Raw genomic sequence first — 25,667 nt, 5'->3', positions numbered from 1 at the left:
GTTCCTGGTCTCAATTTTCAGAAAATGATTATTTATTGCTCTTCTTTTACCACGTTGACTACCGCCTAATAATATTACTACTTAGTGTTTGTACCAAGTCTCTCTCAGGGGCAAGCATTCTAAAAGAGATGGTGAATTTCCAGACTTTCAAAACCTGGCGAGTGCTTTTACCACACATGCAAATAACTGGATATTGACAAAATAATTTCCTAATCCACTACTCAAACAATCCATTTCTTTCAGTTCTTTAACAAATAATCATAAATTTGTAATGTCTTAAATGTGACCATCTGCAAATACATGCTAAATGACAGCTTTAGATCAATGACCAAAAAAAACAATACATACATGTGTGAAAACTTGTTGCCACAGAAGTGCCAATATTTTTCAATTAATGAACTGATGCCACATAAATAATCAACTGACAAATTGAATAAGTGGAACTGTATAAATCCAGCCACCTTGAACTCCCTAAAGGAGCAAAACCCGTCGGGAACCAGGCAGAACGATCACGTGACTCCAGGTCTGTAGACCCTTCCAGCAGAATTCCGTTGCTAGGGGGAACAGCTTGGGCCCACGTTTATTCTGCGTCAACCTATTGCGCTAGCGAACACTGAGACGGAAAACAAACCTGGGCCCGTTTAGAACGTTTACACCGTCAAATATAGAAAAGGTCTATACTTTTGAGGTTTTTAACGGAGGTACAAAGTTGCTCACTCAGGCCCGTGACGAACTCTTTGAAGTTGATGAGGCCGTCCTTGTTGTGGTCTAGCAGGCGGAAGAGGCGCGCCGCGAGGGTGACCGTGTGGACGCCGCACACCCAGACGCCCAGCGAGCCGAAGAACTGAGAGAACTGGCCCAGGTCAACGCGATACTGCTCCAGGTAAGGCAGGCTGGGGTCGTGGCGCTCCGCTGCCGTGGTGCTGGCGCCCCAGTAACAGCTTGTGATGTGCTTGGCCTGCATGGAGGTGATGAACAGTCACACTCAGAAAAACCCTTTATCTGCTAAATGTTACCTGTATGAATGTACAGGAACTTCTCCTGGGGGCACTGGTGCACATATCTTCACAGTGCATACAGTGAATTATATATTCTTACCATATATATATATATATATATATATATATATATATATATCCACCTGTCTGTAAATACCTGCACATAATCCTTTTACATATCTGTAGATACTACCGGTATATTATATATCTGACCTAATCTACTAGTTACGCTGCTGGTCAGTATGACTACGATCATACTGTCTTTATACCTGTATGACTGTACATATTGGTATTACAACTCTACATACATCTGAATAGCACTACACCCAGTAGTACTGATTTATACATCTTATACACAGTTTAATCAACTGTACATTGTATATGACTATGGCCAGCATGACAAACAATATACTGCAGATGATATGGTCACTCTATTCATGTTGTACTATGTGTGTCAGTACTCAGTATGGTTGCTGCTGGACAGGGAGGTGAGTGTCCAGTAGTGTATTAGACGAGTATACCAAATAAGTAGCATGAGATGAGTTGTGAGTGTTATAGAGCATTGACACAATGTTGTTGCATAAAATGTATTAATGGAGGATAAAGAAGCACTATATCTTAATAATAAATCAAAATGCATTTTAAATGTTTGCATAAATAGCATTGAGTGATAGGTTTGACGAAGGGCAAGAGGTTGTCTGTTGACTCTAAGGATGACGCTAGTCAAAATGTTAGTTTACCCGCCCCCCCTGCAATAAACATAGATGGTATGAGTGCTCCAGTGTCTTACTTTGGGTAGTCTATTTTGAAGTGCCCTGGTGAAAGGTTTTCTTATGGGTACAGTACTCTGCTGTCGAGAACCAAAGCCCTCTTATTGGAAACTTGGCTGAAGCGCGTTGCACTTCACTTTAAGGGTAAGAGGTGTTTGAATGTATGAGACAGCCAAGTGTTAGTGGTTGAACTGTCAAAACTAGTTTGTGTTGTTTTCACGAGTGCCATATTGTGTCCCCAAAGTAAACAAAATGTAATGCTTACTCTTGAGGGGCACAAAATGGCTGCTGATAATGGCAGCAGAAGAACATGATGACATCATGTGATAACAAAGGAGTCAAGGACTCTTAGTATTTTTTTGTGTGTCAGCAGACAGTGACAACCATAACCACACTGGGACAAAAGCAGGAAGTGATGAAATTAACAAATCACATACACTTGATCTAATGCAACAAATGTATATGCGAGACAAGTATACAAGTATATAATACAAAGAATAAAGAATCAAAGCTGTTTACAAAGGGACCTTACACTTGAAACTGGATAATTCAGTTTAGACGAGATGAAGTATTTTGTGTGTCAGCAGACAGTGACAACCATAACCACACTGGGACAAAAGCAGGAAGTGATGAAACTAACCACACATGGGATTTAAATTAGCAAAGGGTTCCCATGCTGGCCCTAATGTAATATGCAATGACTATCTCATGACTTCTTTTAATTCCTTGCTGGTAAAGGATAAACAATGTGGTTTCCACTAAAGTTAGCCTTCCTGTGGAAAAGTGGCTAGTAGTAACTGCTACTGTATTTATACATTATCTAAATGACGAAGCTTGAACTTTAAGGGATAATTCACTTTTGGAACCCTAGCCCCACTTCCTCCTTACCAATATTGTTGTTGATCGGTAGAGTCCTTTCTCAGCACAATCCATGCAGTCCTTCATACCGGATATCTGACTGAAACTAACTGAAATCTACATTATTCTGTGTGCGCTGTGGAGTAGGTTTCAGTTATTTTCATTCAGCTTGTACAGGCAGGTGCAACCCAACTAGCAGAGGGTATCCAGTATGGAAATTTGTATGGATTGTACCGAGATTGTGAACTATCGCTGTAACAATGTATACATATCGGCTGATAGACACGATCTAATGCAACACATGTACATATATGAGACAAGTTGTAAAATACATGCTATCAGATCCCTGTAAAGTGAGCCATTTGTAAAGTTCCAATATTCCATGACTTCCCCGGAGTATTGATGAAATTCCCAGACTCTCTCTCCATCTGGAATATAACTCTCAAAATTATAGGATTTTCGAAAACTTCAGTGACCAGTGCAAACATGCTCATATGCATATATTCAGAGTTAACTATTATTGTTTACACTGCCGATTTATTTTTACCTTTCTACTGTACTATAATTGTATTGCCTGTATTTATGTCTTCTACTATTACCTGTACCCCACCCCCCATGCTGCCTGAATTTCCCCAAGGGGATGAATAAAGGAATATCTTATCTTACCATAAACCCCTGTTAGCAGCAGCTGTATACAAAAAGATAGTTTTATTTTCTCTCACCTTGAAAAGACAGTAGAGGTCTTCCAGCTCTTCTATGCTGAAGGCTGAGTCTGTCATAATGGCTCTCACCTGTGGAGACACACAACCATAAGGGAGCAGTCCGCTTCATCTAGGGTTTGAAGGAATTTCTTTTTCTTATCGAATCTGAATTCTGTATCGAATCTGCTTATCAAATCCAAATCCTTTCAAATCCCTTATTGATTGGGTAAAAGTGATCTTTTCTTAGGTAATTATTAGAAGAAGAAAAAAGATGATTTTTTTAGGTAAATGTGCACTACTTTCATTTCACTCAGTGCAGTGAATAAATGTTATTCTTTCAGCAATGTTGTAAGTAAGACAACAAAATCATAAATAAGTTAATATTGGATTGGGGACTATTGGGACAGGGGGGGGGGGGGGGGGGGGGGGGGGGGGGTTGGGAGAGATTTGACAAGAGGATTTGTTAGACGCAGAGCTGAGCAAATTCGGATATTTTACTAACTTGGAGCCGGTTCCAAAACGGAACAGGCTAACGAAACCCAACCCTAGCTTCATCCATCACAGAAAGGACAGAAAGTGGATGGAGAGTATCACCATCTGTTGTTTTGTTTAGGAATTACAATGTAACATAGTAACTATGTAAAAGTAGGAAGAAAACATGGATGATGACAGATGAAAAACATTTAGCTGTGTGTTTGCTAATTGGGGGAAAGAAGTCCAAGCCAGCAGATGGATGCCAACAACATTTCTACCGTCAATGTTATAAATCTTGTCACCTCCAGCTAATGACCCATCTAGCCTTCTAAGCAGTTCTGCTAGTTCTTCTTTCCCTAATTAAAACAATGCTTCCTCGAGACTATTGGCTAAATGGATGATGAGGAATCTGTGACATATCCGTCTGTACAAAGAAGTTCAACCTACTTCAATGAATGGAGACAGACATATAATCAGCCCTGTCCAATAAATGGGCACCTCATTGAAAACTATATAAAAAAAGGTCCCTGCAGACGACATAATAGATGATTCTGGCCGCTCCCTACTCCTTCAAAGCATCCCTCAATGGTGTGGCAAAGACCCAACCATGCTCTGATACAGTTGCCAAAGCATTAAGCTTGATAACACAGACTTTTGTCAAGCTAAACCCACCACGCTCCTCTTGGCCGTGTCCTCCAGGGACTGGATCACCTTCAGCCTCTGTTTGAACCTCATCTGCTCGATGACATCCGAGCGTAGGCTGCCAAACTTCTGCTCAGAGAGAGAGATAGAGAGACAGAGAGAGAGAGAGAGAGAGAGACAGAGACAGAGAAGCAGGTCAGAATCAACCGAATTGACCATTTGCAAAGTAATGACTTTGGCTTTAGGCACTACACCACTTCCTCCGACATCAAAGCCTGACACACCATGTTGAAAAAGAATGGGAGGGCAGCATTTGATATGACGTTGCAGATATTGAAAGTCAAATGGTCAAAATATGTTGTAGAATTTAGTATTAGTGATACATGTTGTCCTAGTGTCTCTAGAGGGCTATGCTCTTTAGACTTTCTGTAGTTATTTAACAGTCAAGCTGGACACAGTGGCTCGGGAGGAGCAGTCGTATGATAATCTGGAGGTTCCCGGTTCGATTCCCGCTACCTGCTGAACAGCGTGTCAAAGTGCCCTTGAGCAAGACACTTAACCCCTAATTGCTCCCGATGAGCAGGTTGGCACCTTGCATGGTTGACTCCGCCATTGGTGTGTGAATGTGTAAAATGTGAGGAACAAATTGTAAAGTGCTTTGGATAAAAGCGCTATATAAATGCACCATTTACCAAAAGTATATAAGAGAGAGCTGGGACTTGTAAAATATTGATATGGTACTGATATTTGCAAATGGTTGATAGCTAATTAATTGTGTTAGTTCTGCCACATTGTGTAGCCTATATGGAGGTGCTACATCTAGGCATTAACTAACAACTGAGAGGCGTTTGGAAAACAAAAGAGACAAGAATTTGGTTTGCTTATGGATACAGTCCTCTGCTGTTGAGAACCAAGGCCCTTTTATTGGCAACTTGACTGAAGTGCGTTGGACTTCACTTTAAGGGTAAGAGGTGTTTGAACGTATGAGACAGCTAAGTGTTAAGTTAAGTGTTGAATTGTCAAAACGTTTTTGGGTTGTTTTCACGAGTGCCATATTGTGTCCCCAATGTAAACAAAATTGAATGCTTACTCTGAGGGGCAAAAAATGGCTGCTGATAATGGTGGCAGAAGAACATGATGACATCATGTGATAACAAAGGACTCTTAGTATTTTGTGTGTCAGAAGACAGTGACAACCATAACCACACTGGGACAAAAGCAAGAAGTGATGAAACTAACCACTCACATACACTTGATCTAATGCAACAAATGTATATGTCAGACAAGTATATAATACAAAAAAATAAAGAATCAAAGCCATTTACAAAAGGACCTTACACTTGAAACTGGATAATTCAGTTTAGACGATTCATTTGAAACAAGCTAGTTTTCAAGTCGTTGCATTCTTTCTTTTCCTCTAATCTATTTCATCAAACGGTGGACCTCGTTTCGATGAGTTTGTCAATAAGGGAGGTGCTATTTGTAGTGAGATAATGATGGTGTCGTTAAGGATGAAAAGGGAAGCCTGACCTCATAGGACGACTTAATGAGGTCAAACACATCGATCTCTGGAGGTGGCTCATCACCACTGGTCAGCAGGGCATGGAGATGGGGGATGGGCGGAGAGACTGTCTGCTTGTTCACAACATTATCCAGATACCTGAAATGGAGAAAGAAAGAAAAAACTGAACATTTTACAGTTTTGAATGGCTGATTGTCCTAATAAAACTCATCAACCAGTAAATCTATCTAGCAACCAAGTACGGTAGTACATACGAGGCAATAGCCTTCAGGTGCTTTTTTAGATCAGAAAAGCCAGGCCCAATGACACTTGAGGTAGCAAATTCAACTATATAATTGAATAGTTGTTTCTGTTAGTTTTATGTATGGTTTGATTACTCTGTGCAAAACACAGCAATATGTCAAGCCAATATGACATTGTGTAACATAATGCATTGTCTGTGATTTGACCATTCCATTGAAAGATCAGTGACCACCAGGCACAACATGTTAAGTTGCGATGATGACCCAAAGCTATTGACACTTCCTCGTCCAATTTAACATCCAGCTGTGTCCACCTACCGTCCCAGGATGGTCATGGCCTCGCCCTCATCATTGCAAGCGAGCAGGGCATCCATGTTGTCGTGCAGCACGTTTAGCGCCACCTGAGGGTAGTGGTGGTAGAGTATATTATTGATCATAATAGTGGTAAATTTATTTATTTAAAAACATATACAGTTGACACCTTGCTTGTTTGATATCATTACTGTTTTTTTGTGGCATCACTTGGAACAAAGCAACTAGATGTCAGGTGTCGGCATATTCTGGCACAAAAGGGGACAGTTTCGTATGTAACCTTGGTTCTCTGAAGGAAACGGAGTGAGATACAACTCACTGTATGGGAATAGCATCATCGCACGTGATTGGCTTGAAATGAGGGCAACAACGATTAGACGATGTCGCCGACCATGACATTCCGCCGATTTGCATATTCAGGACCGACACATCTTTTTGTTACTTATGTGCCGGTGGAAATGGCAGACGTTCAAAGTCATAACATGCACAATCTGCAATTATTATTTCATAATAGACACAGACCAGCGCAGACCTTACATTTTAGAAGCGAGTCGCGCTGTTTCTATGTGCAGTGAAAACTCGCGAGCAAAGGGTCCAATGCGTCCAACATACTTTGCATCCTCGCCATTCCTTTAAGTCTGCATTGCGGTACAAACCTTAACTAACGTTAGCCGCTAACGCCAACTAAGCTAAGCTAACCCTGGAAACGCTCACAGCGGATAAATACTCTGTGACATCAGTTTCCCTCTCTGTGTGTGTGTACAAGTGCGCACACGTCCCATCTCTTTGGTCTTTGGAAAGAAGAAAGAAGAAAGTGCCAACACTATACAATATACGACTAAAGTACAACCTAAGTACAATGAAAGCACAATGAAGTAAAAATACAGGCAATGAGGTACAGAAATGCAGACAATGAGGTACAAAATGCAAACTTTAAAATAATGCAAATGCAAAAATTAGGTATGGGTGTGGTCTTTAATAAATATATAAAATATAGTGTATTGTTAAAGTGTTTGAAGTGTCTAACGTGAGTGTTAAGGTGAGTGTTTTTTAAAGTGAGGGTGTGCATATGGATGTGTGTGCAATGGGTGTAGATGGATGGGTTGATGTTACATAGTCATTGAGCATCCTGATGGCCTGGGGATAGAAGCTCCTTCCGAGTCTTTCTGTACTGGCCATGAGACTCCGGTAGCGCTTGCCTGACTGCAGCAGTGCAAAGAGGCAGTTGTTTGGGTGACTAGAGTTTGACTATTCTCTTAGCCTTGGCCCTGCAACGCTTGGTGTAATGTAATGCATGTCCTGGAGAGTAGGAAGCCACCTCCAATTGTGCGTTCGGCTGATCGAGCCACTCTCTCCAGTCTGCTGCCGTTGTGGGCGGTGCCATTCCCAAACCAGGAGGTGATGTTACCAGTCAGGATGCTCTCTATTGTGCATGAGTAGAAGTTCTTAAGGATCTTCTGACACACTTTGAACTTCCTTAACTCATCCCCCGCCATTCATAAACATGCAGGCAGCTGTGTGTTATCACTGGGGATGGGTCTGAGATCGCGATGGTCCAATACCGCCGCCTAACGCCTTGCGGCCGCTATTGCACTCCGTTTGAAACAATGCGGCTTTGTGTCTGGGCCGAGCTGCGGCGTGCGGGCGGAGTCTAAATGCTCAGGACAAGCGGTTATAGGGATGGCATCGACGAGTCACCCCCCCCCCCCCCCCCACCATTTATGTTCAATGCTGGATTACGTTGGAAACACGCTCGCGATCAGTACTTGAAATGGCAGTGGAATGGCCACCGGATAATTAGATTATTCTTTTTGCAATACATCATAGACAAGGTAAGGGCTATATGTTATCAATCTTGCGTTGATCCGATAATTCTTTCCCCGCGATCAGAGCATGTGTCTGTAGTGTGTGTGTGGTGTGTCCTGTTGGTTGCGATCAAAGCACGGAGGGGCTGTTGGCAATGGACTGAGCCTGAGTCAGGGCAGGGTGACTCATTATCAGAGGGTTCGCTGGATTGGTTTAGTGACTTGTCTGCAACCTCTTCATTGGACGGTTTCCAACTGAGATGACGGGGCTAGCCCATAAAGACCTCACCCTGAGACATCATGCCCGTTTCAAGCAAGTAGGAGAGAAGTGGTTCAGAATACTGTGGTCCACCAGAAATCTTCTAACGGCCTTTATCAAGATCCCTTCAAAAACAGAATCCGCAGAGGTTTGTTATAGAGGTAGGTCACATTACTCCCTGCTCGACAAAGAGATGGAGCAACCGACTCTAGGTCTTAAGACTCCACCATCCTCTCCTCCATACATTTTTTATTCCCCGCTGTTACCTGGAAGATGACCTTGATGCCCTCGTAGAAGAAGCAGTCGACCAGCAGCACGGCGCTGTCGAAAGGCATGACGGACAGGAAGAGGGTGAGGAACCAGGAGAGCGAGATGGTGGAGATGACGCCCAGGTCCTGCATGTGCTCATACAGCAGCGGGAGACACTCACGTGTCAGCTCCTCAAACACCCCCTGGTCCACCAGTGCCCCTGGAGGAAGGGGAGGGAAAAGAGGAGGAGGGAAAACAAGGAAAACTATTAGTCTCTTTGCATATTCCTCCAAGACACACTTCAGTTCTTCAGAGTGCAGGGTCAGCATCCGGTCCACCAAAAGCAGTTTTTGTTATCTACAACTAAGATCCTTTCAGCCACTCGGGGACCTATCGTGACTTTACCTGTGCTCAGTGATGTAGAAAAGATGCATCATGAGGGAAATGTACATGGGATTCATTTAACATTTTTTATTTTCTTTTGATGGATGGAGCTTTGAAGCCAGGGTTGCACAAATCTAGAGGTGGGAATCAGACTTGATGCAGAGCCAAAAACGTTTGTCAGCCACTACCAATGCTAGATAGATTCATCTTTCTTCATCAACCGAGATTATTAAAAACCTTATGTATGTAGATTAAAAAAAAATTCCTTTAGGTGTGACTTCTGTGTCATTATGACTAAACGTTTTACCTTACCATTTTATCTGCACATTTCTTTTTAGAAATGGCTTTATGCATTGCCAGGAAGTGTATAGAAATGACATGGAAGTCTGATTTCCATCTCCTCATAGCTAGATGTTTTTTGGAAATTTTGTGTGTATTTTGTATGTTTGTTAAATCAAAGATTTGAAAATAATATATAATATCCTTTTTTATATAAACATTTTCTTTCCCTGAGAAATGATGAATCCATCAGAGACAGTGACAGCCAAGTACAAAAATCCTGGCAGCAATACAGAACTCTTATGGGGAACTGAAACCAACTGTAATAGTATCAGTATCCGAGATGAGACAAGTAGTCTTCCTAGCTTTTAACTCACACCCACAAATGCACACATGTCAGTTGGACTCAATACACTTTCAATTCAAAATGTTGGCAGAAAAAGCAGTGAATTTGCTAATGTGAGAGCATTCATTTCCAATGTAATACATTGGCATAGAGCAACCTTCTCAATGTTGTTCAATGTGCGAAAGAAAATTCACTTAATGAATTAACTGAAACAAAGACACAGACACAGAGGACTGACCTACAACCCTGGTGTTATAGTAGTCGGGTAGCATCCTCTCACAGAGTGCGACAAGAAGCCAGAAGGCCTCCTCTTCAGTACAGTACAACAGCAGCACCGATGTTACTATGTTCATCGCCTGGGGGGAGAAGAGCGGAACCGGAAGTCCCGTTTCATGTTTCAATGGAAATATCAATGTCACACTTCCTGAATGATGTGAACGTGCCTGAAATGTAGGGTCACAATTAGGGCTATCAAAGTTAGGGCTTTAATAACACGTTAACACAAATGTATATTAACGCCACTAATTACTTTGACGCATAGCACCTTTAATACCAAAATTAAATTAAAAAAGGTGCTGTAAGTGGTCTACATGTTAAAATAATAGCTCTACACTCAGATTGCCTGGTCAGCAACATGAGTCTCCCAGTCCCTCCACTCTGCAGTAAACAGATACCGGTAATTAATTCCCGTATTACCACTTTATCCACTTGTCCTACTTGTGCAGTAAGAAAATTTGGCTTGGCAAGATTTCTTGAAACAAGGAAAAATATCTAGGGTTTTCTCTCCTGATTGGATCAAGTTTACTGCAGCGCGGGGGGACTGGGAGAGTCCCATGTTACTGACCAGACAATCTATACAATCAAATGCAAGATCAACAGTTGAGGTATGGCCTAAATTGAAAGCTAAACGTTGACACCTTCAAAACCAATGACCAAAGAAAGTGACCAGCCGTGTACCTGACAGTAGCCGATGCCGGGATTGCGGCAGGCGTAGGCGGTGAGCACGCGGCGCAGGGCGGCGATGCCCATCTCGTTCTGGAAGGCACGGTGCTCCGGCATGGAGCGGTGAAGGTCCCGCTCTATCTCTTCTGTGGCCAGTGTGCACCGCCCCATGGCCTGCTCCACCAGGTCACCGTAGTAACCGGGGTGGGTGGCCATCTCGTTCTGGGCGCCTGGAGGAGTAAATTAGCCAATGTTAGTCCACTACACATCCGTTCCACAGCAGTAACATATTGTAGGCAATGCTGCTAAGACTGAAGTACATAGTAATACATTAATATATGGAGAGATGGCAGTCAGGTGGCGTAGCAGAGATTGTGCTCGTCACCAATGCAAGAGGCTGCGGTCTCGACTCCCGGAGAGTCAGCATTGCCTTGGCTCGGGCTGATCGCTATACTAACTCGTTTGGCTGAGTTAGGGGGAAGGAAGCCGTGGGTGGGTCCTGGGCGTTGTGGACAGCGACCCCTACAGTTCGGTCGGGGCGCCTGCACAGCGAGGGTAGGATCTGGAGAAAGGTAGTGTGACCTTCCACACATTACACTCTCCCGGTGAGAATCTGCGCGGCCAGGCTGGCTGCCGGCTGGCTGCACATGCGTCAGAGGAAAGCATGCGATTGCGACAGTCTCCGGCCTCCCGGACCAACAGTAGGGGGGGTGCGCAACAACCAGGAAGGGGGTTGGGAATTGGCATAACGACTAACAGTGGGATGGGAGAAAAATCGGAAAAAAGGAGGGGGAAAAAGATAATAGAAAAAAAAATATATATATGGAGAGATTAGGTATAATTGTACCGTCTATTGTTTGTAATGCTGTCTCCGAACAGTGTATACCATTGTCCATTTGTACCATTGTCACAAAGACAAATACCTGTACATTCTTTGCGTTTTGGCGAATTTACAGTTTCTGATGCTGAAATTACAAATGGAGACTGAGGAAGTAATTTGGGAACGTGACTTTGAATTCTAGCTCGAGCCTTCTTGTAAGCGAAAAGTACAGGGCCAGAGAAAACCAGCCATGGCCATTTAATCAATTAACTCTCAGATAACCCAGAGCGTATAATGGGCACGTAATGGGTAGAGCTGCTACACTGGCCTCTTTCTCCCTGCCTACTGACAGACAGACAGACATATACTGATGGTATATAGAGAAGAGTCTAGCTGTGCAGCTCAAGGGATAGATGACACCAACACTGCCAAGTGTTAGGGGTTTGATTCCCACCTATACTAAAAAAAGAATGCTGTCATTGTAGCAGAAATGCACTATGGAATTGAAGCCATTATTAATAGCAGTACACTTCCCATTTTATTATCTGGTTTGTTATAGAGATGCAGCCATTATTAATAGCAGTACACTTCCCATTTTATTATCTAGTTTGTTATGGAAATGCAGCCATTATTAATAGCAGTACACTTCCAATTTTATTATCTAGTTTGTTATGGAAATGCAGCCATTATTAATAGCAGTACACTTCCCATTGTATTATCTAGTTTGTTATGGAGATGTAGCCATTATTAATAGCAGTACACTTCCCATTGTATTATCTAGTTTGTTGTGGATGCAGTCATTATTAGTAGTAGTACATGTTATTGTCTAGTTTGTTTGTTGTTTATTGCGGGATCTATGTAAATACTCATGTGATTCACTCTAATTGACACTACCATGGGAGCATTCAGTCAACTTGAATGTCAACTAACTAAATTGGACCTAAATAAATGTAAGCAATAATTTCATTGTATATTGTCAGACAAATCAATGACACTTGCCAAGCTGAGCTCTGAGAATATGATAATGTTTATACATACATTTTCAAAGAAACTATTCCACAGGGTCAGTTATTGTTACATAACAATCTTTACATTAAGAGTTAAAATAGTAAATTGTATATTGTATAGTAGTGTACATAGGAACCAGTTTCTCAGGAACTTAGCATGTCTTTTTTTATCATGCATATCTTGTGTCTTCTTACCTATTTTTTTTTCCTATGCCTATTTTTATTATTGTATTTTGCACAATCGATGCGGGCATGACCACCCGCATTTCACTGTATGCCCAAGTATGTATGTGACAAATAAACCTCTTGATTCTTTATGCCCTGCCCCTTGCTAGGCTTATGACTCAGGCCAGTCAGCTGACTCCATATGACTCAGACTGGAGTCATATAGAAGTGGAATGAAGGTTGCGGTTCAAGTCTGACACGCCATGGCTCATGAGGACCCGGTCATAAATTAATAAACAGTAACTGCATTTTATATAGTGCTTTTATCCAACAATTTATGCCTCACATTCACCCAGTCACACACCGACGGCAGAGGCAACCGTGCAAGATGCCAAACTGCTCATTGGGAAGTCAAGTGACCTTCCAATGACCAGACGACTGCTCTACCAGAGTTGGGAGGAACAGAGACATGGAACTCCCTAGATACTTCCATCTACGAAATTAGAGTTAGACGTAAAACTGCTTGTACCAGTAAAAGTAGAGTCTTATTTGTTTGAGCAACAAATTTGCCATGATAGGGTGTTGGAAACATGACATTTTAAACTCGGAATGTCATTCATTGGATCTTTATGTAAACATTTATTTTTGTTATAATTTGGGTGCATACTGGTGACCTTAAAAAAAGATAAAAAATGTATACAGACTACTGTAAACTAAGGATTTGGCTAGTTTTGACATGTTTTATTCACAATATTGAAATTGACATTCCTGATATTTAAGCAGTTGAAAGTCAGTCTCACTAATGACGCGAATGACGTGCGTTGAGTGGTCAGTGAGGACATCTCCTCCCTTTGGCTCTACCTCCTGAGCCACCGTCGCCTCCCCTAATAGCAGGATATGTTGTGTAAACACATAGGTGTTTTTGCAGACAGCCAAGCAGGCAGGCAGCCAGCCACAATAGTAAGTCATATATTCACACTATGTTACTAACACACTCACAGGCTCACTATTCCCTCTCCCATGGCAGACAGACGCACAGACGTGAACTCACATCCAGATTCAATGACAGACACTCCATTTCACACTTACTCTCTAAACACAGGCCTTCACTTGTGTCCCTGAAAACACACGGCTCGTTGTTTTACCTCGAGTTCCACGCCTGCATTTACATTTAGTCATTTAGATGATGCTTTTATCCAAAGCGACTTACAAATTGTGTGCAACAAGTGAGCAGGAAGGGTACAACTCTGGCAGCTAAGGCTGCGGTTACACTAATGGCCAGTTTTCGTTTTGTTGTCAGGGTCAGTTTCGCTTTTCAGAACGCAACGTAATGGCAGGCAAGTTAGACATTGTTTTTGCCTCGTGAGCATACTGATGTATATACATGTAGTACAATGCCAAAGCAGTAGGTGGCGAACATGAAGGCAATTTTCAACCAATCAGAAAAGTTGAATGTGCCAATACACTTCCTGCAAAAAATCAACAAGTCCACCATCTTTAAATGCCTCGCGTGAGCCATTTAGCCAACGTAGCATTTATTTTTCAGCAAAGAAAGTGCAATAAAAGTGCAATAAACAAAACGGATACATTCACTGTGTGTTCTGCCTCATTTGTTGATGAAACAATACTAACATCAACACAATTGACCACCAAGAGCGGATAGTTTAGTCTCAAAAAAAGATCTCCGGTGTCGTTAGCTACATGTTAATGTGAATGGCATTCTCAATGTACCGGTATATAGTTAGCATCGAGGCTATTAACGTAGTAACGTTAATGTTAGTAGAAATGGGTGAAAACTTTATTTAACAGATTGCAGAATGGGTACAATAAAATACGGCTCAATACATTGTTAAGGGAATGCAGACTGTTGTAGCTTGGACTGGGCTCCTTATAACAATAACTTGACAACACGTTGGTAGCGGCAGCTAAAAGGGTCTGAAAGTAACGTTAGCTAGGTAGCTAACATTAGCTCACGAGCGACGCTAGCCAGCCAGCACCAAACTGATGATATCAGACGTTGAAATCAGGAGCTATCATTAGCTAGATAACATTAGACGCCTCATGTATTAAACAAAAGTGAATAGATGACTGGGCCATTTTGTTTAATGCTCGTTATGTTGAAAGAGGAGCTCTGAGCTGCTCATCCACTCGATTCTTGCGTGGTAAGGGTTTGTTGACATGACATGGGTTTGGGAGGGGGAGAATTTGGCGTTGGTCTCTACTGCGCATGGGGCAGAACGGCTCCGTATCCGGCTTGCACAGATTACATGGCACCATTGTCGGCGAGTTTTGGCGAGTATCCAAAACGAAAATATCTTTTCAGCGTTGCCATTAGGACAACGCGTTTTTCCTGCCAAAACTGCGTTTCTTTTTTACTTGGACAGCAAACGTAATCATTCAGCAACAAAAACGTTGCTGGATTCAGCAGTGTAACCATGGCCTAAGGGTAAGTAAGATTGTTCGTCAAACAGTGTTGAACTTGAGTGCTACACTACAGTCTTCAGAATAAGAATCAGCCTTTATTTTTCATTGTATAGTATACAACAACATTTTACTTGCCAGCCACTCGAATGGTGCAGAAAATACATACATAAAAACACATGACAGTTAAAAACAGCAACAGTGTACAAAAATCCTGGCACAATACAGGATTCTTATGGGGAAATGAAACCAACTGTAGTAGTATCCAGTATCTGAGATGAGATGAGTTGTCTTCCTAGCTTTTAACTCAAACCCACAAATGCACACATGTCGATTGGACTCAATACACGTTCAATTCAAAATGTTGGCAGAAAAAGCAGTGAATTTGCTAATGTGAGAGCATTAATTTCCAATTTAGTACATTGGAATAGGGCAACCTTCTCAATGTGCGGAAGAAAATTAAAAAATGGGTATACAAATAATAAAATGTCAATATTGCACACAATTGTAAAGTGCAAGATAAAGTGCCAGGTCTAAGGCAGGGTGGGTGGAGTCTTTGGTGATGATGGTGGCTCTGCTGAGGTAGCCTGTGATGGCTTGAGTGCATAGTAGTATGGACATATTAGCATAGTACATATTAGATAATAGTATAGAAATTGTAGAAAAGTACATACGATTTGTATTATAATTATTATTTCAGAATAGGTTCATTTTTCAGAATATGGATTTACTGTCCACATAGTGTAGCAGGCTATATACATTTCCATAGGTCTCATGTGTCAATAATCTAGTGGATATTTAGACATGTAATGTCATGGAGAATTCATAGTTGCAGTACATAGGCTAATCTTAACGGTTAACTTCCAGTTGCAACAGATGACTGAAATCTACATGAATCAGTTAGGGAAGGAAGTACCAGATACCCGTTTGCAGTGGTGCGTTATTGAAATCATCGGGGGTTGCACGCACCACGTGCACGCGCGCTCCCGCGAATGCGCATTTAATGTCCCCTCGCTTGAGCACAGACTAAAGACAGTGCCTAATTGCCTCTACGAATAGAATGTAACACATGTCTTCACAACAAGTTAGGTGTGAATGTATCTGAGAACGTATTTAACACACCTGACGACCGGCGCTATTGATATGCAAATAGAGAGTACTTATCATGGGGTGGCACGGAGTGCAACCCCGTCCCATGAAGAACGCATGCCTGCCTGTTTGTGGTTGCAGTGTTGTGGCTTCAATGCTTGGCTAAAGCAGTTTCACAGAGCAGCTAGTGTGGCTACGCTAGTCTCTCAGGCACCAGGCAGTCCATATTGACTCAATGCAAATAAGCAGAAGTGAAAGGCGGTAGCTAACAGCACAAAGAATACTTATGAATCCACAGGAACAATGTTGGTAAATTCAGATCATATATACTGTAGGGAGAGTTGTGAAACGGAAATCGTTCCATTTCTATTGCAAATGTACTGCCACCGGCAAGCAGAAGGTATGTGAAAGTAATGTATAAAATTTAAATTTTCATTTGTTAAATAGAGAATTTAACAAACCTTTTGGTTTATGAGAACTACTTTTGAGCTTGTTTTGAGAAATTAGAGGACCAAGAAAAAGAGGGTGAGGTTTGAGATGGGTCAATTGAAAGTGAGCAGAACATCCCAGAGGGTGATTTGTACCTGAGAAGAGCAGCCACAGTTCCCCTCTCAGGCTCTCTGGGATGCCATTCAGCACCAGCTCCCTGCTCTTGGACGTGCGGTACATGCACACTCCACGGCCAAACTCAAAGAAGTGGATGTTCCAGGACTCCTCTTTCATCTTCTCCTTCGTCTGGGGAGGAAAGGATGGAGAGAAAGAGAGTTGTCAGTGTGGGTTTGCCATTTAAAATAAATCATGTTATAACCAAAACTGAAAAATTACATTCTTAACACATTTTGAGAAACTTAGATATTGATATATTGAAAGAGAGTTCATTTTGAGCCAGGATAACCTAACTGAGATGGACTTGGAGCTATTGGCTTGTTTCTTGATGGAATGCAAATTACTCTACAACTTGTGATTGTTTGAAGAGGGGGGGGGGGGCGTCTCTACATTTCGTAGCCACATTTCTGCAGACCCCTCTCTGATTGGTTGAGCCCATTTCTGCAGACCCCTCTCTGATTGGCCGAGCGCGCGCATGCGCATGAACCGCGACAAGCTCCTCTAGCCAGGAGTCAAAACTCCGTTAAGCTCCAGAGAGAGGCTGAAAACCCACAGTTCTTGTCCGACGGATGGGAGCCGAATCCCGGATCCGAGTTTTCTGATGAATAGCCCCAAAACATGGAGGTCGCGAACGCAATTTATATGCATGGAAGTATTGATTACTCCATAACGAATCATTAAAAAAATATACCGTTAACTGGAATATGTTGTGTGTGCCTTTACATGTTGGATAGGCTTATGTAATTAGTTTGTCATTAAAAACCAATAATAATCGCTCGCCGGCTTCGCTGACCAGAGCTCTCTCAGATTCAAAGTTTTAATTGCAGCCTGGAACATACATGTTTCGGAACCAATGTGTAACTAGACAGTTACAATATAACATTTATATTAATTAACCCAGTTAATGCCTTAAGAGAAAGAGTCTGGTGGTCAATTGCTACGGAAATGTTGTGTCTTACTAATAATAACTAATTCCTTGGTCAATAGAAGTCTCTGTGATACTTTCTGAATATGATTTGGGAACATCAAATGGGCAGGCCGTGAAATAACATAACGTTACAATGTACAGTTTCTGACAGCTGGCTGTGTTGTGAAATGTGCATAATGTTATGAATAAACCGCGAAGTCACGCGAAATAACGTTATACGCGATTGATATGATAACATTACATCCGCCTTTTACTGCGTGATGAGTTAAACCAATCAGAGAGGGGCTTCGCTCAACCAATCAGAGAGGGGTCTGCAGAAATGGAGTTCAACCAATCAGAGAGGGGTCTGCAGAAATGCGGCTACGAAATGTAGAGACGCGCGCGCGGGGGGGGGGGGGGGGGGTGTATGTGTGGTCTCACAGCTTTGGGTCCCAGGTCTTCGGGGGCATCTTTCTGGTAGATCTGGAGCAGGCCCTGGGTGGCGGTGGGCAGGCTGGAGTTGTAGTGGCGCAGCCCCTGGGAAGAGCTGTCTGCTCCAGAGGAGGAGAGCGGAAGACTGGCGGGGAGAGAGGTACTAAGGTTGGGTGTTACCTGGATGACAGGACAGAGAGGGGGAGATCATGGAACAATGGTAGAAGAATAAGCCTGAGGTACAGCTGAATCCTTCCAGATGAAAAACCATATAAGTGCAGTACCCCACTTAATGTTTTCAGGTGATTTCTTTGAAATCTCAAAAAGTTGTGTGGATATACATAGTTAAAGACAGTAGAGGTTTTCTTCTTTCAGGTGATGCAGAACGCATTCAAAGAGATAAAGAATGAGGGCTAGATCCACAAAGAATGGATTGCACGGAACAAGTTGCACCCTTACTTACAATTCATTATGAATTGAAAATGGGGGTCCCTGATGTAAACAAGACAAAAGTCTTTCTCTGGTCTGCATCCTCTTAACAATTGTGTGTATTGAGCCGTACTGTATTGTACCCATTCTGCAATCTGTTAATAAAGTTTTCATTCAATCAATCATTCTGCACAGTGATTGATTGAATGAAAACTTTATTAATAGATTGCAGAATGGGTACAATACAGTACGGCTCAATACACACAATTGTTAAGGGGATGCAGACCAGAGAAAGACTTTTGTCTTGTTTACATCAGGGTCCACCATTTTCAATTCATAATGAATTGTAAGTAAGGGTGCAACTTGCTCCGTGCAATCCATTCTTTGTGGATCTAGCCCTGACTGTACAACTGCTGATCAAAATGTTTTGACAGATCTTTCTCTGCAGGATTAAATTTAAAACAGGCCCGTCCTAATCTAGCCTCGTCGATTGGCTGAGAGATTTTACTGACTCACCGATTGGCCAGCGAGCGGGTGGTGATGCGCGTCGCTCCACAGCCTATCGGGGGTGCGTTGTAGGAAGTCGGAGATGCGCTGGACCAGGAAGTCTCTGTCTTTGAGGTTGGCGAACAGAAAGGTCATCTTATTCTTGGTGCTGATTGAGACGGGGCAGGGCAGGACGCTGCTGCTGTCGGCCTTCTCCACTATGGACACCTGGGTGACAACAGGGGGACAGAGAACATCTGAAGGTTGATTCCAAAATGTATCCACTATCCACTGTTACTTCAAAAAGGGGCATTCCACACAAAGTAACTTTTCAGTTGTACATCGGCAAGAGCAGATATTTTCCTAAAAGTATGCTAGATAATCTTTATTTTTATGTACTTGGAAATGTGACGCAAAATTAGGCCATCACATTGCACCTTCTTTAATTCAGCTCCTAAACTAAAACAGAAAAAAACATCTGCCCCTATAATAGCATTCACACCATTATATCATCATTGCAAAATGAATCGCGAATCAAATGGAATCACAAATAAATTTCCTTTACCTTACTTACTCTTTTGTGAGCGTACACACATTATCCACGCACCTCTCTAAGGGGTATGATGAGCTGACAGAGGTCCTCCTCGCGGCTGGCAAAGCAGATGTAGTTGTTGGAGACGAATAGCTGCCCGACGATGTGCATCTTGGCGAAGGGTGTCCACAGGGTGCAGTCCGTGTGGCCGTCCAGACGCTCGTCCTGTGTCAGGCGGAACAGTGTCCGGTAGCGCTCGTTCTTGGCCCGTGCATCCAGGTCCCTGAGACCACACATGATCCCGTTACAGGTGCGACAATACATCCATTCGGATCGATACAACAAACCCAATGGCGAGGCAATGACCCAATTTAATTGATACAATGTACATAGATCTATTTAGTTTGTTAATATAAATCTTAAATCAAATATAGGCTTATTAGGCAGCGCTTACGTTGTCATTTGTTGTACAGATTCAAATAATGGTTTCTTGTTGTGTTAAGCTGAGCTTAATAACAAATTTGCACTCTGCCTTTCGGATAGAAATGTTGTAACATGACTGCATTGGCAAAAAAATGCAGTATATTGTATCATATCGACCATATGTTACTGAATCTAATCATAGCAGTGATTTAGCCAAATAGTGAGTTATCGCCTTGAGAATCCAAATCATATCATCCATATTATGACCCTAGATAGAGAGGGAAAAAAGAGAAAGAGAGAGAGGGAGGAAGAGATATAGCGGGCCATAACTTCCTCCTAGACCTAAGCATGATTCATATCTCCGATGCCACTTCGCTGTCACTAATAACACACAGAATATACTTTCCTACTTGTGAGTTAACGCTTTGAAACAAATTGGGCCTTTTACACCGATAGCATATTAACTTATTCAACAGCGAAGTCATGGGTCCAAAAAACAACTCCGCTTTTGAAGAAGTGGAGGAAATCAGGAGATCGCTCGACTTTCTGTCGGGAGTAGTTACAGCGGTAAGACAACAGCAGAAAATTATTTTGGACTTGGTGGGCTAGGCCAAAGCCTTGAGGCTACTGATGCAGAGAAGGACAAGGAGATTGCCCTCTTGGAGAAAGGTGTGCATGATTTGGAACAATACACAAGGATAAATTATATCATTGTCTCTGGATTGGAGACCAAACCCAGGTGTTGGCGGAGAGGAACCCAACGAGGAACAAGAGGTGACCGCTTTCCTTCAGTCTAAAGGGGATCAAGGTGGACAGCAGTAACAACTTATAATAACAAAAACACTCTTTGAAAAGAGACACTCAAGGCCCTCCCATAGTCAAGCAGACTGTACACAGAGCAGACTCCGCGGAGGTCCGCGCGGCTCTTTGAGCTTTGATCTCAGCGGACAGCAGACCCACAGGTGCGAAGCTACTATTTTCTGACGCGCGGACATCCGCGCCGCTGACTTGGTGTCACACAAAACGCTGCTCTGCGTTTTGGTTGACATCGAACTGCATTTAATGTGACGCCGATCTGCATTTTACTCTGACCACTCGCTCCGTGCCAAGAGAGATGTTTGAATGGCTTTTCTAAATGGTGTGTAAAATTGCCAGTTTTATTTCGAAATATTGGAAACGGAGATAACATAGAATGTTATCTCCGTTTCCAATATTTTGAAATAAAACTGGTGCTTTTATTTCATGCAATGCGTGTTTGTCATTTCAGCACCAGCGCTGTCCACCTCAAGCCTATACGGTACATTGCATCTCGCTGCCTATATACCTGTTATTCAAGTGCGTAAAACTGCCCGTTTTATTATCAAAATATTGGAACCGGAGATAACATACTCTTTATTTTGACATCGGATGACGACGACATGACAGAAGTTGAACAGCGTGGGGACAATTGTGTAAACTGGCGCGTGACATGTAGGAAATTGGTCCGCGGAGGTCCGCTCGACTATGAAAGCTCAAAGAGTCCAGTGGACCTCCGCGGAGTCTGCTCTGTGTACAGTCTGCTCGACTATGGGAGGGCCTTCACAAGTACACACACACAGGTGCGCACACACACAAATTGCAGCCCAAGCTGATGTAATTTAACACAGTAAAGGAATCATTGCTGAACATAGGACATTATATCAAAGCAGGGTAGCCGGACCAGCACTCACAGGTTCAATGTTTTTTAATGGCAGCCTGAATAAAAAGCAGACATGTTTCGGACAATGTCCTTCTTCAGTGGTATGGCTAGCACTGGAAATACATTCAAGGTGATGGTTAAATACACCTGGCAGCTAATTGGCACGGCAGGAAATGACATCACAACACAGGTGTGCCTGTGCAATATGACCAAATGAATGACCCATCAAAAAAACTTGACTATATTGAACATAGGACATTCAAATTCTAATTAGTATGCTTCATATCTTTTGTAGACTAGGAACAATTAAGACTTTACTGCGGCATGAGAATATACCAAAGTCATTCCCTGGATAAATACTTTGCTGATTTTATGGTACTTTCTTCATCCCCGTAGGGAAACTGTCGTTTTGCACGTCCCTCTGAGAAAAGTCTCACTAGGGTTCTTCAAACGGCACATAGGAGGAGGGGATTGAATCTATAACTTTGGGATTATGGGATGGGCTCAGCCTGCGTTGAAAAACCCAGCTCGGTCAAAGCATATACATGGTAAAGTAAGGATGTGTCAAACCTCTTGAGCGCCGAGACGTTCTTGAGCGTCTTACAGGGCTTGGGCAGCGAGCGGTCGGCGGCGAAGCCCTCGTTGTCCAGCAGCTGCCGCATGGCGATGTTGGCCAGCTGCTCCATCAGCTTGAAGGTGTCGTTGATGTTGAGGAACATGGAGAAGAAGTGCTCCGTGTGGCGCGTGCTCACCCTCACGCTCTCCGGGAAGAGGAGCGTGGCGTTCTTCTCCAACTGGGTCACCTCAGTCCACTGCACCACCAGAGTGACTGTGAGAGGATGGAGGAGGAGGAGGGGGGAGTTGGTCAGCGAGAGGAGGGTTGAGGGTTGGGGGGGGAGCAACGGGAAGGAGGGAGGGAAGGGGACATACATAAGATGAAGGTGGACAAAAAAGTGTGAAGGTAAAAATGTATTTAAAGTGAGATTAGATGTTTCATTTGGTTGACACTTTTATCCAAATTGCCTTAAAAGTAGCCTGAATGCATACTTGTTTTTAGGGTGAGAGTGACCACAGTGGGAATCAAACATTTAACCATATTAGTATCCACTGAGCTATACAGACATACAAACGTGAGAGAACCGCCATCAAAACCAACCGACTATTGTAAGATCTGAAAATAGTACAGCATGTCAAAATGTAGTTCTACAGTTGACTCAATATAGGTTAGTGGACAGAGAGGCTCATGAACAGACCAATGAGAAAGTCTCTCTAGTGTCCATCATAAGCTCTTCCTCCCCTTCCTTCATAAGACTGTGCTCACTTTGACGTCACCCCCTCCCCTTCACAGAGCAGGAAACAGCGGGGGTTTAGTCAGAGGCTTCAAATAAATAAGAACATGGCTAAAGATTCTGCTTCAGTGCCCATACACTCCATAACTGCAGTGGATAAATTACAGCTAATATCTTAGACACAAGAAGACTTGAGCTAGCAAAGCAATTTTGTGTTAGTGGGAACATTTATACATATATACTCTTACAGCTGAGTAACAATGGTCATCAAACAGGGCTGAAACTTGGGTGTTGCAGTGTTGAGTGCATAGTAGTGGGTTTTGTTCACACTGCTTTATGATTTATGATGACATAAGATTGATTAATGGAAGAGTGAATAATATAAGTGACAATACAGATAATATGTATTATAAACTAAATTGCAATTGACCTTCAGATGAAAACAACTAACCTTTTCTAGCGTCAGATAGTGTTCCAGGGATTCAACTTTCCTGAGGAAAGTTTGTTTGTTTGTTCAGTTATGGAAATAAACCATAGCTTTTCCCCCCTCCAAAAAAAAATAGCTGTCCTGATGAAATTAACGAGAAGGAAGAGGAGGCATACAACGCATTCCAAAAATGCCATCTGACAGGGCAAGCTAAGAGCAGCCAGGTTGAATTAAATTAGCTGAGGAATGTCAGTGGGGGGATGGTGCAGCTGCGGCATTATTGTGCCACAAACTTTAGATTTGGTTGTATCCTGCAAGACCCTCTCCATCTAAATCCACACACACACTTTGAACACACTTTCAGGACATCACACTGCATTCAATTCATGCAGAAACACCTGGTCAGCTGTGTAAAATGCACAAATGGCTCTGACGTGCACACACACACACACAGTTAAAGGAATTGCCAGAACTCATGGAAATGTCCTTTATGTACTTTTATTTAGCACGGGCAGCAACACACAGAACGTGCACGTTTCAGCCAACCTTAACTCATTGGCCGCCAAAAACGAGTATTCAGGCGTTTCGTCACCAAAAACTAGTTTTCTCGTTTTTAGATCCTTTGATCTTTTTCCTTTGATCCCCATTCTAAACACTCGCTCAGAGCTGCCTGTGTCTCCCCGGCACCGCTGCCTACGTTAAAATTGCAATGACGATCGAATCCCGCCAGGTGGCAGTATCGCCTACCTTTTGAACTGGGGATATCAGTTGTCTTTCAGTACTGAGGTACCTCCGGCTGCTTCCCCCTCAAAGTGAATCAGGACATAGCAATCGGTCTGAGATTTGATGCCTCAAATCTATTGTTTCCTGTACGATAGCCATGCCCAATATACACGTGTAATTGCGATCGCGATGGGATGACTGGGATTTATTCATTTTGGAGTACCTTCTGACTAAGGTATGGTCTGGTATTTTGCTGGTATTTTTTTTACATAAAACATGCTTTTGTATCGATCAGTGTCGTATTTTACCAAACCTAAAACATGCTTTTGGTAACGATCGCAGTTTCAAGGTAAAACGACCCCCTTAATGATTTTGTGAAGAAACATATATACCGGTATATGGTATATACCTTTGATTTGGAAATATTTGGAGTTTCAGGCGAGCAACCCGAACGATTTGGGCATATGCACATAACACGTCATATCACGGCGATCTAGAAAAAAATACTGGATTATTTTGGAAAGGGCCGATGTTTAGCATGGAATAGCGCACAAACTAAAGTATGTAGAAATGAACTGGTTAGTCAGTGTTAGAAAATGTTCAATAACGCTGGTGCCATTGAGTAGAGATGGGAAAACAGCATGGCGGTCAATGAGTTAAAAGGTGCTGCAAGTGGTATTTTTGTGTTAAATAGCTCTACATTCCAATAGCCATCACTGATATAGAGTGTTTGGTCAGTAACATGGGTCTCCCAGTCCCTCCACTCTGCAGTAAACAGAACATGATCTGATATCCCTTCCCACTTTATCCAATCAGGAGAGAGAACCCTAGATATCTTTTTACTTATTTCAAGAAATCTTGCCAAGACAAATTTTCTCACCGCACTGGTAGATTATTTGACTTGTTTCAAGGACACATTTGCTCAAAAGTTTAAACTAGCTTTTATTTCTTATTTTTGTCCGACCATCTTTGCAGGGTGGAGTTCACTCTCTTGATTAGATCAAGTTGGAATGAGATACCAAAAAATTTGTTTACTGCGGAGCGGAAGGACTGGGAGATGGTTACAAAAAAACACCACTTAGGCTTGTGTCCATAGCCGACGTTTTATGAGTTGTCAGCTCCTTTCTGTCATTCATTTCTATGCTGGAGAAGCGTCAGGCGCGCTCCTCTTCCCAGAGCCGCGCCTCGCGTTTTATGAGCTCTCGACGGCAGCGTTTTTGGCGGAGCGCTCCCAGCTCATAAAGTTGAAACTAGTTCAACTTTTTTGGAAAGGAGCGCGCTCATCAATGTAACTCATCGAGGAAGGTGCGGAGCCGCGGCTGGCGCAAGCTCTGGGGAGACCCAGAAAGACGCTCAGCGCTTTTTTTTCTTCTTTTTTCAAAGCGGTCCGCCTTGAAAAAAAGGTTTTGAGTGGACACATAGCCTTACAGCACCTTTAACGCTGAGGAAG

At 42.7% G+C, this 25,667-nt stretch overlaps 1 protein-coding gene across 2 annotated transcripts in view; it reads right to left on the bottom strand.

The window, feature by feature from the left end:
• The window catches only part of tbc1d9b (TBC1 domain family member 9b), a 46,411-nt gene that overhangs the window by 14,747 nt on the left and 5,997 nt on the right, over nucleotides 1-25,667 (bottom strand). For both annotated transcript variants that reach the window (XM_084332529.1, XM_084332530.1), the window contains exons 5-17: nucleotides 22,349-22,607; nucleotides 19,753-19,960; nucleotides 19,176-19,373; nucleotides 18,240-18,410; nucleotides 16,870-17,020; nucleotides 10,799-11,013; nucleotides 10,080-10,197; nucleotides 8,850-9,052; nucleotides 6,526-6,608; nucleotides 5,974-6,103; nucleotides 4,474-4,572; nucleotides 3,349-3,417; nucleotides 718-958 (exon numbers count right to left, since the gene is read on the bottom strand). In XM_084332529.1, the coding sequence (XP_084188655.1) occupies nucleotides 718-958; nucleotides 3,349-3,417; nucleotides 4,474-4,572; nucleotides 5,974-6,103; nucleotides 6,526-6,608; nucleotides 8,850-9,052; nucleotides 10,080-10,197; nucleotides 10,799-11,013; nucleotides 16,870-17,020; nucleotides 18,240-18,410; nucleotides 19,176-19,373; nucleotides 19,753-19,960; nucleotides 22,349-22,607 (2,145 nt within the window). The remainder of the gene's footprint in view (nucleotides 1-717; nucleotides 959-3,348; nucleotides 3,418-4,473; nucleotides 4,573-5,973; nucleotides 6,104-6,525; nucleotides 6,609-8,849; nucleotides 9,053-10,079; nucleotides 10,198-10,798; nucleotides 11,014-16,869; nucleotides 17,021-18,239; nucleotides 18,411-19,175; nucleotides 19,374-19,752; nucleotides 19,961-22,348; nucleotides 22,608-25,667) is intronic.

This window comes from Notolepis coatsorum (assembly GCF_963971535.1).
Source record: "Notolepis coatsorum genome assembly, chromosome: 16".
NCBI classification, from domain to species: Eukaryota; Metazoa; Chordata; class Actinopteri; order Aulopiformes; family Paralepididae; genus Notolepis; species Notolepis coatsorum.
Note: the sequence above shows the minus strand (reverse complement) of the source record. Positions and strands in the feature narration are given on the sequence as shown.